Source organism: Heterodontus francisci, chromosome 7 (genome assembly GCF_036365525.1).
Source record: "Heterodontus francisci isolate sHetFra1 chromosome 7, sHetFra1.hap1, whole genome shotgun sequence".
Classification (NCBI taxonomy): domain Eukaryota; kingdom Metazoa; phylum Chordata; class Chondrichthyes; order Heterodontiformes; family Heterodontidae; genus Heterodontus; species Heterodontus francisci.
Window position 1 is genome coordinate 101086601 of NC_090377.1, and position 17751 is coordinate 101104351.

A 17751-nucleotide genomic window follows, 5' to 3' on the forward strand; every position below is an offset into this window, starting at 1 on the left:
CGACATGACCTCTCTTCATTCTCTCAGTCATGCTCAATTCCCAGCGGAAGGCCTACCAGGCCACCCATATCTGGAAGCAACTTATTTCAGCACAAGCTTTTAAGTGTACAAAAATGTACTTCAGCGCCAGCCAGACCACTCCCTGCACACTACTGAAACTTCAGGCACATATAGGAAAGCTCCAAAAACACGTACCACTGCACCAGGAGCCAGAAGAAACAATCCAACAACTAGCTGGTAAGTAGTTCATAATCCCTTCAAAAGCACTGATCGAGGGGGCGTTCTTCATGCCACTAAACTTTGTATTCAGCTGTGCAAGGTTGCGTTAGGGAATAGGATGGAATAGGATGGAAGGTGATGTTCAAAAACAGCAGCACTGGCATCACACTATAATCTGCCTTGTCTGCATGTTGCCAGCAGTCATTGGTGTGCGTGCTTTCAAACCCCTTTATCCAGATGGTGTATATCGCACCATGCATTAAGGCGCCATGTAACACCTAAAAAAGGATGCTACCAAGCCCATTTCTCCCCCAAAATATGCACAACTTTGCACCAAAAGTATTAAGTTGCAAAATTTAGCCAATCTTCTGACACCTCAATAAATTGCAACATAGCTTTAAAGACAGACTGAAGTATCAACATGCAGATGGATTTGAATGAACAACCAGTAATGCGCGAGCATGATTTGCTCCCTCTGCTTTCCTTAGTATTTCAATATCAAAGATTGCTCCCTCCAGCACCCACCTCCCACCAACTCCAATGCTTTTATAATCTTCCTCTCATAAAAGGCACGCAACTGTGGTGGTCATTGGTACCCTCCTAAAAAGCATCTAACCGCCTGCTATTCCAATATGAGCCTGGACAGCAAATGTCGGTCGACTATTCAAAAATATGAAAAATCCTGTCCTCACTAGGCATTCACCTTCGCATTTTCTAGCACATAGCAATCAGAAACAGGAATCTCAGATGATTTCCCCTACCCTCGCTCAAAGGCAGTGAGATCAAATAAAGCATTCCTATTAAAGCCCCTGGCAGACAGACACATCAGCATAGACTGAGAACTGAGCCGAGGACTTCCTTGGTCTGTACGGCTCAGTATAAAGGGAATTTACTACCTGAGACCTCAGACATTCCCAGAAGCTCTTCTAATGTGTCACCAGGTAAGTCACAGTCCTGCAAGAACAGCCATGACATGCTACAGGCAAACAGTCCATGGATTCTTTTTTCTTTAAAAAGTTTATAAGCAGGAGCAGAAAGAATTCTTGATTGATGCAGCAAAGTGAGTCTTTGAATTCTGTACAATCGGTTAACTGAAAATCATTTTTAATAAGAAAATATAAATTTCCTGCACAGACACCATGAATGTGAGTACATTATACTGTTATCACAATAGACCCTTGTTAATTATAGGACATAACTAAAATTTCATAACCAGTGTTATATAAAACAGCCTAAGATGCCACAATTTATTTAATTGACTTCTGTCAGTGGAGCTTAAAATGACATCAGAAAAATGTGATAGTCTCTCCGCAATATATTACACAGACAGTGCTGCTAAAATACCTGTGTATAAAGGCAGAAACCTATTCAAATCAGCTGCAGGTATGTACAAAAACTGAGCGAGATCAGTTTAAAATGCAATGTAATTAAAACAATCCATTGGGAGGAGTGTACTTAAAATGTAGTGGTCACAACTTTTTTTTTTAAAAAGTGTTCAAATTATTATTATTTTTTTTTTAATTGTTTCATGTTCAAACCCTTCATGCTTAAAGTATTTCAACCTTTGATTACTCTGTTTACATTTTTCCATCCATATTTCTGTACAGTCCAATCTGCTAAAACAAAAGTACCTAAGATAATGACAACAGCTGCAAGCAGCCAGGCACTAACACATGCAGCAAGACAACACAAATATGAACACTGGAAATTTCAATGCAAACCCTTACAAAGCTTTCTTCTTTTTTTTTATTTGCCAAGGGCCAGAAAGGAACTCCTTCTTTGTACTGCTGTGTTAACCCCAATATTATACAAATACTAATAAACCTTATGCAGCAGTGAAAAAACTTGACAGGTGATAAAATTCAAATGCCAACATTTGAGGGTCAAAAGCAAAAGCAATAAAACAAACAGGAGCCAGTTGTGCAAACTGTGAAATTCAACTAAAAGGAAAACACTACAAAAATAAAGAAAAACTGCATTCTTTTCAATTGGCCTACACAGGTTTTATTTGAGTATCATATTCAGAGGTCCAGAGGACATTCTTCGAAGTGTAACGTCCATCTAAAATGTGCAGTGTAGGTTTTTTTATTTTTAATTGGAATATGAGAACATTTGAATGGATGCCAATACTATCTTTTTTTTTTTTGCAATCGCGAAGCCAAGGGACGATAGTGCAAGGTAAAAGTTTCACTCTACCACCAGTGGCATTGTCAGCATCGGCAATGACACACTGAACAGTGTGAAAAAGCCAGGCTTGGAATATGTGGATGTACAAGTCATTTTTGCAGCAGCACTCATTTGTATGGAAGATGTTTGACATTCATACAGCTGCAATACCAGAAATACCATACTTGCAGCACAAGTGGCATACATGTCAACATAGTTTGTCTTGCTCCAAGATATCAGGCTCATCACTGTGATGGGCACACTAATATATCTCAGGAGTTTGGTTTGCCTCAGAAGGCATGGAGTTTCCTTAAACTGATTTACCAACATTCCTTAACTTTAGAACAGCCCTATGATTATCACCATCTCCCATGCACGAAGTACCAAGTATCTCATGACTGTGCAAATAGGTGTCCAGTTAGCAGCAGTGAGATCAGGTCTACTGTACATTGGACGAGACCACCAACACTCAATCCATTGGAGCCCAGCCTACATTTTACAATTTTGTTGCTGATGAACAGAATTGTAACATGTTCAAAAAGTGCAACAAAAAAAGAGTCAAATCGGATGAGTGAGGAAATTCCTTCATTACCTGTCCCTGAGTTGGATTTATACCTGGATCTTGATGTGAAGGTAAGTGACCATTGCAAATGCATTCCCCTTCCCCTAGGAATATATAACATAGGTTTCGAACATTACCTGTGTAGGTCTATTAACAGATGCAGTCCCAAAGTAAACACAGATAATTGTGGTTCACCAAATACATACAATATTTTACATACTCAATAGAGCTTCCAACCAAAATTATATTTTTTCCACACTTTTGTTTAAATATTAACATTCTTTTTAGGATGCTCTGTGTAAGTAAATTCTTTACACCAAGTATATAGCCTTAATTCAGCAAGCAATACTTCACCCTGGAAAATTGGGGGAAAAAAAACTATTTAAAAAAAAAAAATCAGAAAGTAACCAATCACACACTAAATAGCTGCAGCAAGAGTAGATTTTTTTTTGGACTCAAAGGAGGAAAACCGATTGTTCTCTAAGTAGTCGGTGGAAGCAGTCACATTGAGACTGAACCTCTTTCTTCACTGCATTGTTTGTTTTTTCTTCCTGAATGCCTTAACATTTCTTCACTAATCATTGCACACAAAAACTGCAGTCCAAGGTGACTTGTGCAAAAAAGGGTCGGGGTGAGCTTTCCGCTGAACCTCCCACCTGCTGTCCATTTAGAGCTTCAGATAGGACCCCACCAGGTTGGTTACTCATGATAGAAATTGCTGCAGTGCTGTTTTTGCCCTGTAACAGATTCAGAAATAGTTCTTGAAATGCTCTTTTATGACAATCATCAAAATTCCATTAAAGCATTTATCTAAACTCAAATGCCAAAGTGGTTATTTCTGTGGTCAGCCAGTAAAAATAAGGGTTGCACTTCCCACCCTGACACAATGCAATCCCCACACAGACTTTTCATAACAATTTAGGTACAACACTGCAATACTGATGGAACAATAATTAGTGTTTAATGGGATAACAAGTATGAAAATTGCAGCATGGGTTTGTTACTATTAAAAATTTGGTCCTCAGGGAATTATCAATTCAATTATACTTGAAGAATAAAAGAATTAGAATTATGCTTGCACAAAGCAGTCATCACTGGAAGTGTCTACGGTTAATGTTAAGTTCAAAACCAATAATCATGCAGACAATTTATAAAAATAAATACTTTAAAGAAATTTTGGAGCTTCAGCACTGTGTTTCAGACAGAACTTTAAAAAGAAAAATTGAGAACTATCTCAGAAGGTTGCACATAAAAGGCAGTAGAGTAGAATTCGCCGAACAATGCTGGCTCAAAGCTTAAAGATCCTAGCTTTATTTGCAAGATGACTAAGATTTAAAATCTCTCCAGGAAACATTTTTCTTCAATGCAGCCTCAATCTGTTTACTTCCTACTGATTCCACTGCTGAGGTCTCCATTGTAACATACATCAAATTGCACACATTTCTTTTGCTTCTATACAACTTACTGACTTATTACCTTAATTTATGCCTCATACTAATTGATATCATACATTCCTCTGATGTTTCTGGTGTCGGAGGCCAGCTGAATATGATTGCATAGGTGTTGCCAGTAGTCATTTGCGCAGCACCTGGCTGTTCTTTGTGCAGCGCTTCTGGCTGCTTTAAGTGCAACGGATGTTAACTCGCTGGGGGCTTTCTTGTAGTTCAACAATGCAATGCGCTTAGCAGCTATGACAGGTTCCAGCTCTTCAAAGTGAGATTGACACCAGTCTACATTCTGCTTCACACGTTTGCCATAGGTGGTCATAGCTGAGTCATAGATGGCGTCTCTGATGTGGGCCCTGCATCCCCTGTAGGAGTATTTTGAAGGGCATTTTCAAGTGAATTTAGAAACTTATGTAACAGCTGCTAGTGTTGATGCGCGGGCGGTCCTTCTGCTTGGAGTAATGCAGCTTCTTTGGTTTCAGTCTAGCCTTGCTGCACACCAGGGAGTGGTCGGTGTCGCAGTCCGCACTGTGGAAGCTGCGTGTGATTTGAACGCTGTTTAAAGAGGCTCGTCTTGTGAAGATGAGGTCCAGCTGGTGCCAAAGATGTGATCTTGGGGGCCTCCAAGAAACCTGGTGACAGGGTTTAGTATGAAAGAACGAGTTGGTGATGCAGAGGTTATGATAGGTACACAACTCAAGCAGTCTCTGTCCATTCTCATTCATTCTTCCAATGCCATAGCGCCCAAGGCAGGAGAGCCATGAGTCATGGTTGGCCCCAACCCTGGCATTAAAGTCCCTCAGCAGGAACAGGTGTTCGGTGTTGGGGATGCTACTAATGATATTATGGAGTTTCTCGTAGAACTGGTCTTTAGCTTCAGGTGGGGAGCAGAGTGTTGGAGCATAGATGCTGAGTAGGTGTACTGGACCAGAGGCAGTGAGCAGTCGCATAGACAGTATGCATTCCGAGCCATTTGAAGGTGGCTCTATCATGCTGAGCAAAGAGTTTCTGATGGCGAAGCCCACTCCATGCTGTCTTGGTTCTTCAGGATCCCCACCCTACCAGAAGTTGGTGTAGTCTTGCTCTCTTAGGGATCCGCTCGCAGGGAGGCGTGTCTCCTGAAGTGCTGCAATGTCCACATTGCGTCTACTGAGCTCGTTGTTAATGATGGCGGTCTTCCGAGAATCGTTGATTTGTGTAAGGTCTTCCGACAGGCCAGGACACATAGTTCTGACATTCCAGCTTGCAAAACGAAGGGCTGGTACCTTCTTTCCTTTTTTTGTCGTGCTGTTTGGTGCGGTGTTGCAGTCCGCTTTTCGGGCAATGACCCTGAGCTCCAAGCACCCATTGAAGCAAGTGGACAGTGGCAGGACAGAAACTTACTGACCGGGGGCTGCCCGGTTTGAGGTGGGCGGTAGCTGTCCAGTGCGATGCGATGACCTCCCACCGACAAAGGCAACCCATGGCGCCCAATCACTACGCCAACTGATTTGGAGTTATAACCCGTAACTACTGCCTTCCGTGTTGTTTTGGTCGCGGTGAGGAGACTATGGAGTGACCTCTCCATGGCGCATGCCTGGGCGGATGTATGGAGGTTGTGAGTTGCCCAAGCGTCAAAACCCCCCTCTCGGCCTTCCTGGTGGGGTCCAAAGGAGTGCAGAGCACAACGTTTGGCACCGGTATGGCTGCAGGAACTGCCGGAAACATGCCAAAGGTGACACATGACCGCCTTCAGGGTTCTGCTCCGGATTTTCTGTTAGGGTTTACTCCCTTAGCCTTGGTCTCTCCCGAGATGCCCACAAGGCAGTGGGGTTGTTAGGGTCCCTGCTCATGGATAGGGGGCTGCCGGTGGGGGGGAAGGGGGTGCGAGGGGGAGGGAGGGGGTGCGAGGGGGAGGGAGGGGGTGCGAGGGGAAGGGAGGGGGTGCGAGGGGAAGGGAGGGGGTGCGAGGGGAAGGGAGGGGGTGCGAGGGGAAGGGAGGGGGTGCGAGGGGAAGGGAGGGGGGAAGGGGGTGCGAGGGGGTGGGGTGGGGAAGGGGGTGCGAGGGGGTGGGGGGGGAAGGGGGTGCGAGGGGGTGGGGGGGAAGGGGGTGCGAGGGGGTGGGGGGGGAAGGGGGTGCGAGGGGGTGGGGGGGGAAGGGGGTGCGAGGGGGTGGGGGGGGAAGGGGGTGCGAGGGGGTGGGGGGGGAAGGGGGTGCGAGGGGGTGGGGGGGGAAGGGGGTGCGAGGGGGTGCGAGGGGGTGGGGGGGGAAGGGGGTGCGAGGGGGTGGGGGGGGAAGGGGGTGCGAGGGGGTGGGGGGGGGAAGGGGGTGCGAGGGGGTGGGGGGGGGAAGGGGGTGCGAGGGGGTGGGGGGGGGAAGGGGGTGCGAGGGGGTGGGGGGGGGAAGGGGGTGCGAGGGGGTGGGGGGGGGAAGGGGGTGCGAGGGGGTGGGGGGGGGAAGGGGGTGCGAGGGGGTGGGGGGGGGAAGGGGGTGCGAGGGGGTGGGGGGGGGAAGGGGGTGCGAGGGGGTGGGGGGGGGAAGGGGGTGCGAGGGGGTGGGGGGGGGAAAGGGGTGCGAGGGGGTGGGGGGGGGAAGGGGGTGCGAGGGGGTGAGCTGTGAAGGGGGAGCGGGAGGGGTTGGAGGAAGGGGGTGCAGGTAATAAAACATTTCAACATCTCCCACCATTGCCGGCGCGAAAGCTCACCGCGTCCTCCGGGAGGTGGGCAACAGCTTCGAGCGCCAGTACCAGCAGGATTTCACCGACATTGCGCTGCAGATGCGCTTCGAGCCGGACTCCGCCCGCAGGCGCTTTCCAGCTGTGGCCGAGGAGCTCTTCCGCGATGGAGTCAACTGGGTATGGGTCGTAGCTTTTCCCGTGTTCGGGGGCACCTTTATTCCCAATAGGTCGTTTTCCTTGTCCAGGCTTTTCCGTCCCCCACAGGCTCATCTCTCTGCTCAGACTTTGCCAGGATACATAGCAGAAACAGCAGCAGCATGATCGCATCTCTTTGTAGATTCACAGTGCCAGGGTGTAGGGTACCAGATTGGCGTTGATTTTCCCGAATAATATAACTGCCCTCTGCTGCACTTAGCAATTGATCTGCTGCTTCTCGTGAAATCATTCACTCCATATACTGTACAATATCCAGAGATACAGACTGAACCCTCACTCCATATATTGTAAAATATACAACGCATTGTTACTTATTCCATGGATCTGGTTATATTTGACATGATCCAGGAAAGTAAATTATTGAAGCCAGAGGAATGTATGATGGCATTAAGAGAGCTTTTGGACCAACCATCAAGAAGATCGCCCCCCTCAAATCTAAAACAGGGGACACAATGTCTGACAAAAGCAAGCAAATGGACCGCTGGGTGGAGCACTACCTAGAACTGTACTCCAGGGAAAATGTTGTCACTGAGACCGCCCTCAATGCAGCCCAGTCTCTGCCAGTCATGGATGAGCTGGACGTACAGCCAACAAAATCGGAACTCAGTGATGCCATTGATTCTCTAGCCAGCGGAAAAGCCCCTGGGAAGGAAGGCATTACCCCTGAAATAATCAAGAGTGCCAAACCTGCTATACTTTCAGCACTCTACGAATTGCTTTGCCTGTGCTGGGAGGAGAGAGCAGTACCACAGGACATGCGCGATGCCAATATCATCACCCTCTATAAGAACAAGGGTGACCGCGGTGACTGCAACAACTACCGTGGAATCGCCCTGCTCGGCATAGTGGGGAAAGTCTTCGCTCGAGTCGCTTTAAACAGGCTCCAGAAGCTGGCTGAGCGTGTCTATCCTGAGGCACAGTGTGGCTTTCAAGCAGAGAGATCCATCATTGACATGCTGTTCTCCCTTCGCCAGCTACAGGAGAAATGCCGCGAACAACAGATGCCCCTCTACGTTGCTTTCATTGATCTCACCAAAGCCTTTGACCTCGTCAGCAGACGTGGTCTCTTCAGTCCACTAGAAAAGATCGGATGTCCACCAAAGCTAGTAAGCATCATCACCTCATTCCATGACAATATGAAAGGCACAATTCAGCATAGCAGCACCTCATCAGACCCCTTTCCTATCCGGAGTGGCGTGAAACAGGGCTGTGTTCTCGCACCCACACTGTTTGGGATCTTCTTCTCCCTGCTGCTCTCACATGCCTTCAAGTCTTAAGAAGGAATTTTCCTCCACACGAGATCAGGTGACAGGTTGTTCAACCTTGCCCGTCTAAGAGCGAAGACCAAAGTACAGAAAGTCCTCATCAGGGAACTCCTCTTTGCTGACGATGCTGCTTTAACATCTCGCACTGAACAGTTTCTGCAGAGACTCATCAACAGGATTGAGGCTGCCTGCAACGAATTTGGCCTAACCATCAGCCTCAAGAAAACGATCATGGGACAGGACGTCAGAAATGCTCCATCCATCAATATCGGCGACCACACTCTGGAAGTGGTTCAAGAGTTCACTTACCTAGGCTCAACTATCACCAGTAACCTGTCTCTCGATGCAGAAATCAACAAGCGCATGGGAAAGGATTCCACTGCTATGTCCAAACTGGCCAAGAGAGTGTGGGAAAATGGCGCACTGACACGGAACACAAAGGTCCGAGTGTATCAAGCCTGTGTCCTCAGTATCTTGCTCTACGGCAGCGAGGCCTGGACAACGTATGTTAGCCAAGAGCGACGTCTCAGTTCATTCCATCTTTGCTGCCTCTGGAGAATCCTTGGCATCAGGTGGCAGGACTGTATCTCCAACACAGAAGTCCTCGAGGTGGCCAACATCCCCAGCATATACACCCTACTGAGCCAACGGCGCTTGAGATGGCTTGGCCATGTGAGCCGCATGGAAGATGGCAGGATCCCAAAGACACATTGTACAGTGAGCCCATCACTGGTATCAAACCCACCTGCCGTCCATGTCTCCGTTTTAAAGACGTCTGCAAACGCGACATGAAGTCCCGTGACGTTGATCACAAGTCGTGGGAGTCAGTTGACAGTGATCGCCAGAGCTGGCGGGCAGCCATAAAGGCGGGGCTAAAGTGTGGCAAGTCAAAGAGACTTAGCAGTTGGCAGGAAAAAAGACAGAAGCGCAAGGGGAGAGCCAACTGTGAAACAGCCCCAACAACCAATTTTATCTGCAGCACCTGTGGAAGAGTCTGTCACTCTAGAATTGGCCTTTATAGCCACTCCAGGCGCTTACCCATTGTCTCTCGAGACAAGGAGTCCAAAGAAGAAGAAGAACTAATTGGCAACATTTATGACATTAATAAAGGGGAAGAAGTTATTCCAACAAGAACAAGATTCATACACATCTTAACAATACTTACTTGTCACAAAGGTTGGGGTCCGCAGATTGAACCAATTTATGTAAAATATCTACTATTCCCAACTCTCTGAGTTTATCTTGACGCTCATGGGAACCTAATAAATTAAAGTACAAGTTAATCCTTCATAATAATTGGTTATCTGTACAGACTGGCACAAATCTCCATAATATATTTTACATCCTTCAATTAGAAAGTGTTTTATTACTAGGCATCCATTTGCATGTTTAATTGGGTATAAAGATCAATGAACAGTAAATCCCTTCAGTATTTCAAAGGCTCTTTATTCAGAATTATGGGTGCTTGTAGCCCACAAAGGACACTGAGAGGTGAAAGTTTTCATAACTAAGGCACATGTTTATCTGCCAGCTTTTTCTAAGAACCTTCTAATGCAATATTAAAAGACTAATAGACTGCATGAGGGAGCTTTTAATGCAGATTCTACTTTCAGAACAGGAATTGCTTGCTCCAAACATGCAGATGAACGTACACCATAATGGCCATCATTATATTTTGATTGCTTGTTGAGGTACGGTTCAATGGATGCTAGATACCCTCTGGTAGACCTCACCTGAGGAATAATTATTCAGGTGTGAGCTGGGACAGTGTGGGCCAGAATGCTATTGATCGCGAGACATCAGAGTGTCCAATACTGTCCTCACCTCACATGCAGAATTCCAGCAGAAAATGCTGGATAATAATCAGGAATTTCTGGCTGCTTTTTTTTTCATCTTAAATCTAAGGGATTATGGCCAATTATAGCACCCTTTTTTTCATTCTGTTTGAGATCAGCTAAATCAGCACAGACCAGTGATTAAACCTGGCACCTCCCTTGTCTGTATGGCTCAGCCACTCACTGCCTAAGCCTGGTGACTGATCAGGGGAATCTGACAATGTCCCTTTAAAATAAATCAACACATTAGAAAATATGTTATACATTTTCACACAGAAAACTAGCTATTCTGGCCGCCAAACAGTCTAGTGTAACTTTGGGACAAAGTTAAATATACAAACATATTCAATTTGTGAAATAAAAAAGCAGGCAGGTTATCAAGTAATTACCAAAGTTTTATAATTTCAAAGTTTTAAGAAAAAACATATCTGAAATAGTAGCTGACTTTCAAGAAAACAATTATCTAATGATGCCCTTACCTTCCTCTTCACTCCATATGAGATTAGATATACAAAATGTAGCAGCTAACTGGAGTTTTATATTTGAATGACCCTGGAAAGTAATTAATTGTATGAATGGATAGAAAGGTTAAAATAAAACAAAATGTATTTAATGTTAGCAAGTTCGCCAGCCAGTGGACACAGCTCACTGAACATTCAAGCTCCTCCACTCCACAAGTAAAACATTATAAATGCTCTTTGTCTATAAAGGCAATAACCAAATGCACAATGCTGAAGTAGTAAATATTACAGAATCATGATTGTTGATTTTAATCCGGTATTGCAATTTAATTCTGGGGTAGAATTTGGACATCCTGGATTTTTACAGCAGTGAATGTGATGTGGGGGAATGGCGGTGGTGGGGGGGCGGGGGGTGACAGGCCAGGCTTCACTGGCATTGCACCAGCAAATTGCACACACATTTGGAGCACCTTGTCAATCGGGTGGAGTTTGATGTGACTGATTCCATTAGGCAGGTGGTGGGCTGAGTGAGCTTGATGCCTGCCCAATGGAAGTGATCCAAGGTTGTGTCTCAGTAGCAGTTGGTCAATTGGAGGGGACCAGTTATCTGTCAGCTCTGCGAGGGGAATGCAGCCAGTCTAGATAAGTTAAGGAAAAGGCAATCTTGAAGGAGGGCCATGGAAGGTTGGCATGGTTAATGAGTGAATGAGACTTGGTATGGGATAATTTTGGACACAACATTGATGAAGACAATTTTTTTAAAACAAGGAAATAGAGTCAATGAGTTCAGCTTAATTATACAGAATTTAGAGCTAAAGTTCATCCCAGATAAAAATAGAAACATATTAATCCACATCAAACAAGCACCTCGAAGGTGAGTCAGTTATTTCTGGTACTGTTGTTTAAGACCACTTATGATTCTCAAACACCACCCTTGCCCCTCACCTACAGGACCTTTTAAAAATTTAACATGAATAGCATCCACAGCTGCCACTTTTACCTTTAGCGAGGTGACACTGTGTAGAGTCTCATGAAACTATTCTGACAGAGCTGACATTAGAAAGTAGTAGCACTACATACCAGCTAATGCTTAAGACATATCTAGTCTTAACAGCCTGGTACCTACAACAGTTAGAATTCTCAACTAAGAACACTGAATAAATTCCACAAGTTCTTGGAGGGTGTGCCACAGAACATCATTTAGGCATTTGTACAGATGTGTTCATGCTGCAGCACAAAGGGCATCAGGTGGTATCCCCTTGCTAAAGAAGAGTACAGGGTAGAAAGATGCACAGGGAGAGAATGCTGTGCAATTACGATAAAGGTTGCTACACCATGAATATCATTAGTTTCTATCCCCAGGATTTGGTGGTCTGCTATGGCGCCTGTAGTTTTAACTCATGGTATGAATGTGACAGCTGATACTAGACTACTTATTTGCAGAACTGATCAAACTTTCGCAGAAGTGAACTTCACTCTTAATGATTCCAAAGTACAATCTGCTGCCAATGAAAATTTGCAAAAAAAAAAATATATGGCACTAGTGCTGATCACACTACCCTTAAAAATAATAAAGTATAAACAGAAAACTACAGTTTTGTTTAACTAGCTTTTCATATTTTAAACAGGTAAGTATGTGATCTTCCTGTAAAATTTCCCTCTGCCACATTCTGACAATTGAGCAATCGCAAAGAATTTCTCTCCACCTAAAGATGCAGGTTTAGCTGTGAGAAAGATAAGATATAACCCTTAATACGATGGTAGAGGTAGAAATCAATTGGTAAGAATTCATGTCTCACTAATTCTGTCATATTGGATAAGATAATCTCAAATTACAGTAATATCAGCCAAAAAGAGGCATTGAGATCAAACATGATTGAGGAGTGTACGACTGATATAAATTATACTTGGATATTTTTATTAGTGCATAACTTAAGTCCTAGATAGATTAAGACATCTAATAATGCAACTTTAAAGCCCCTACATCCAGCAATAAAAGCACATAACCCAGCTGCTGTCTGCAGCAGATAAGATTTTCCTCAAGCAGCAACTCCTGGAACACAAAGCCATCATGCACTTTCAACCTGGTTTCACAAAAGGCTGTGAAGCAATTATTCTCAGAACAGTGATTGCATTCATTTCCTCCTGTACTCTAACACTTAACTATTTTCCAAAATGAAAATCAATACCCCACAAAAACAAAATCCATAATTTGCTGAAATTTAAGAAAAACTGTTTACTTACCATGTAGTATTTAATTTTTTGTAACATGTCATCATTAGTCATGATGAGGTCCTTTGCAGTTGTTCCATCTGCTATATTAGCAAGTATGCATAATGTCTATAGGGCATTAAAAAAAACACTAGTCAGCTAATCGGCACAAATACAGAACATAGCTCAGGGTCATGGATTAATACTAAAATATGTAAACATCTCACTAAAATAAAAACAACCTTAAATAAACAGGTCAACTTTTAGTTCTGACAACTCTCAATACATGTTTTGATTGAAAGCAATCAAGGTTCAGATATAACCAGTACATCGTACATGTCTACAGTACCTAATAAAAAGTATAACATGAAAACTGCATTTCCAAATGGTACAGATATGCAGACAAGAGCTAATAATTCTGTAACATGAAGCATTTTCAAGTCAGATACAGCACAATTAGATTCCTACAACAAACAACGTGCACTTATACACCAGCTTTAACATTTAAAATCGTCCTACAGCAATGAAAGATATTAAGAGGGATGGACTAAAAGGTTGGTTAAAGAGATGGGTTACTGTATAATCACTCCCAGGTACAAACTATTCTTTATATTATCATTCTGCATTGCTGGCATTATAATTAATCTAATTTCAGCACTAATTTTAGTATTTTTATAAACACACACATACAATTTAACATCCTGAAATGTCACTGATGCAAGGTACAATCCTCCACTCCAACAAGTTTAACTAAGCTTGAAAGACCAGCCAGCATCAACTCGGGGAGTGTGTCCAAGCAACTACGTGCAAGTCCCAGCAGTCTACCCACAAAGCCAAGGCAACTCAGTTCTGTTTGTTCTTATAATTCGTACTCGTTGGTTTGTCCTGTGGCCTGGAAAAGGCTGCTCATAGCTCTGTTGTCTTGGTAGCAGATAAATTGCATTAGAACTACAATATCTGTTAGTATCTGCAACTTCAGATATAGAGATGGCCTGTGACAGCCTATGCTCCAGGGTGTAATGGGCACAATAAGGGACATTGAGCTGATTAAAGTGCTCAGTTATCTTCTATTCCAGAAAATACAACGAATTGTTCATTATAATCACATTATAAGGGCGGCACAGTGGCGCAGTGGTTAGCACCGCAGCCTCACAGCTCCAGGGACCCGGGTTCGATTCTGGGTACTGCCTGTGTGGAGTTTGCAAGTTCTCCTTGTGTCTGCGTGGGTTTTCTCCGGGTGCTCCGGTTTCCTCCCACAAGCCAAAAGACTTGCAGGTTGATAGGTAAATTGGCCATTATAAATTGTCACTAGTATAGGTATGTGGTAGGGACAGGTGGGGATGTTTGGTAGGAATATGAATATGGGATTAGTGTAGGATTAGTATAAATGGGTGGTTGATGTTCGGCACAGACTCGGTGGGCCGAAGGGCCTGTTTCAGTGCTGTATCTCTAATCTAATCTAATCTAATCTATTATTGTAACTTATGGAGACAATAATATATACTATTAAAATCTAATGGGTAAAACAGAAAACAAACTTCACCTTTTATCTCGGTTTTACAAACCAGTTCACCAGCTATCTTACATGGTCAATGCCTCAGCTCAAGGCTTTAATTAAAACTTTAGCCGATAAATCCTGACAGTGATCATCGACAGGCAATTCCAGCACAGGATGGTGGCAGCACAACCATACCATTGCCTGTGCTCGCCTAATGTCCACAAGTGCTCAGTGCCAGCACAGGACAAGTGAGCAATGGTGGAAATGTGCTGATTTTGTTTTCTCCACATCCCCAGTACAAGGATGCTGGAACCAACTTTGGTATCCTTCTATGACCATGTTTTAGACCAGCTAATTCAGGACATGTGCTGCTGGTGTATGTGGCTCAATATCACATATTCATTCAGTGAACCATCTTGGGAACCAAATTCCCTGAATTTATAAGGATTGAAATTTTGGAAAAATGCACAGCTCCTTTAACTTTATGATGATTGTGTACTGCAGGCAGGAAAAATAAATGGGTGTTTGTTTTCAAACTGGAAAAATAGATTAATTCAAATAAAATGCCAAAAAGTTGAATTAGTTATCAGGTTTGTTGAGTTGGAACTGTAATCCAAACCTTTTAATTGGAATTATGCAACTTCAAATTAATTAACTGAAATTAAAAATATAAAAAACTCGTACTGCTTTATTTACATTGCATAATTTGAACTACAGAATAATTTGATGTTTTCAAACAAAAGCTATTTTGAACTAGACTATATTTAAACCGGTAAAGACATTTTTGTGTATGGTTGGATTGTTTTAAGACATTTTTATATTTCATGCCAAATAAGCATGGACTCCAAGTCTTTCTGAAGTCTATATAGCTCAATACCACCAGATTCTTAAAATATTCTTATTTGCTGTGGTCTTGACCTTTCATAGTCATAGAGTCATTACAGGAGGCCATTCAGCCCATCAAGTCCATGCCACCTCTTTCTAGAGCAATCCAGTCAGTCCATTCCCCTGCTCTATCCCCGTAGCTCTGCAAGTTTACTTTTCTCAGGTGCTCATCCAATTTCCTTTTGAAATCTTGATGGTCTCCACTTCCACCACCCTCGTAGGCAGCGAGTTCCATGTCATTACCACTCACTGTGTAAAAATGTTCTTTTCCTCACACCCTTCCTGCATCTCTTGCCCAAAACCTTAAATCTTGTTACCTAGTCCTTGTACCATCAGCTAATGGCAACAACTCTTTTTCATCTACCTTATCTAAACGTGTCATAATCTTGTACGCCTTCATCAAATCTCCCTCCATCTCCTTTGCTCCAAGGAGAACAACCCCTGCTTCTCCAACCTAACCTTGCAGCTAAAATCTCTCATCTCTGGAACCATTCTGGTAAGTCTCCTCTGCACACTCTCAAGGAACCTCAGATGTTTCCTAAAGCGTGGTGATCAGAACTGGACACAATACTCCAACTGTGGCCCATCATCCCTGTTCTTGCTGACCTACATTGATTCCTGGTTAAGCAACGTCCTGCTTTATAGGCCTGCTCGGGTATAGAATTTAAACCTGACCCGAGCCCGATCCGACCACTTCTAACCCGAACCCAATCCGGGCCCCCCCGAGTCCTTTGGTTTTTTTCTCGCGCCCAACTCGACTCAACTACCAGAAATTAATGATGCTTACTCTTACTCCCCTTTCCCTCCCTGACCAAAAGGCAGCACTACCACTGTGTCCGACCCAGCCCGACCTGACCCAGCCCAAATGCCGGACCTAGAAGAGCGACCCGACCTGAACCCGACATGTCATCGGGTCCCGCTGGGTTTGGGTCAGGTAGCCATGCTCTACCCTGCTTTTCCCATCTCTGTAATCTCCAGCCTTACAACACTAAAATACATCTGTAGTCATCTAATTCTGACTTCTTGAGTTTCCCCGATTTTAATTGCTTCACCATTAGTTACCATTCCTTCACAAGTCCCTAAGCTCTGAAATTCCCTCCCTAAACATCTCCACAACTTGCTTCCTCCTTTAAAACGCTCTTTAAAACCTACCTCTTTGGTGAAGGTTTTGGTCATCTGCCCTAACGTCATAATATCTGTTGCATGGTGTCAAACATTTGTTTGATAATACTCCTGTCAAGTGCCTTGGAATGTTTTACTACGTTAAACCTATTATATAAATACAAGTTGCTGTTATTTCAATTTTTCCTCTTATCTTTGGTCTACATGCTAAGCCACAAAGGTGATGGGTGAGACTGGTAACTCTACACATGATGAAATTCATGTCTCACAGCCATGCCCACATGCTGTGATGGGGTTTGTGCTTGTTATGCCATCGGCTCAACATGACCTGACATTTCACTTAATCTGTAGACTCCTCAGAACTCTATTACTGCATCACTTATTTATAACTTCACTCTAATTCTTTTCTAAAAATGCATCAAAACAACACATTTGATTGCGATAGTAATTTTATCTGAACATATAATTGCATTTTGCCATAAAGAGCATGAAAAGCTAGTTAATTAGCACCATCTGGTGGACTTTAAAGAAAGTTCTTGTGTACCCAACTCACATACTGTCAGCATCAAGCCAACAAACTATTAGCTAAAGACAACTGAAAGTGATTCCACTAGTTTGCCTACCTAGTGATTATCTAGATAAAACCAGCATGTAGTGCAACAGATCAAACAGAACGAAGCATTTTGCAAAGACCTCCTAATATCATCCCTGTCATACAGCGCAAAGTTATAGCAAGAAAATCACATTGCTGTGAATGAAGCAAGTGTGTGAGAATATAGGAAGAGGAACAAAGCCATGCCAAAAAAGGTTGACTAGTAACCACATCTGTCACTGAGTTTCTATCTTTAAAACCTGTAAAAGACAAATGTAAGACTGATATCAGGATGTTCTTCACACAGATAGTGACCACCACCTGGAATGGACTTGTGGGTGGTGCAATCCTTAGTGGGTAAATGCACTACTCAGTTTGGTACGGAGTCATACATAGCAGGAACGTTCATGTTTGAAACCTTAGTCTGTGCTTAGCTGATCTCAACTAAAGCAGCTGTGGGAATGGTAAAAATGGCGGGAAAAATAGCTGTTATTGGTACGTTAATTATGTTGTTTAAGATACACAGGTGAAGGGCATTGTTTGATTAAGGACTCAGCTGATATAAAGACAGGCAGCTGGGACACAGGCGGAAAGGAGACAGAGATATGTAATGCTGC

At 43.6% G+C, this 17751-nt stretch overlaps 1 protein-coding gene across 4 annotated transcripts in view; it reads right to left on the reverse strand.

Moving 5' to 3' along the window:
* Nucleotides 1-1306: 1306 nt before the first annotated feature.
* Nucleotides 1307-17751, reverse strand: part of armc8 (armadillo repeat containing 8) — a 127428-nt gene continuing 110983 nt past the window's right edge. For all 4 annotated transcript variants that reach the window (XM_068035733.1, XM_068035735.1, XM_068035732.1 and 1 more), the window contains 4 exons: nucleotides 13071-13166; nucleotides 10845-10917; nucleotides 9696-9789; nucleotides 1307-3684 (listed from right to left, as the gene is read on the reverse strand). In XM_068035733.1, coding sequence (XP_067891834.1) covers nucleotides 3651-3684; nucleotides 9696-9789; nucleotides 10845-10917; nucleotides 13071-13166 — 297 coding nt within the window. In that variant the 3' untranslated portion in view covers nucleotides 1307-3650. The remainder of the gene's footprint in view (nucleotides 3685-9695; nucleotides 9790-10844; nucleotides 10918-13070; nucleotides 13167-17751) is intronic.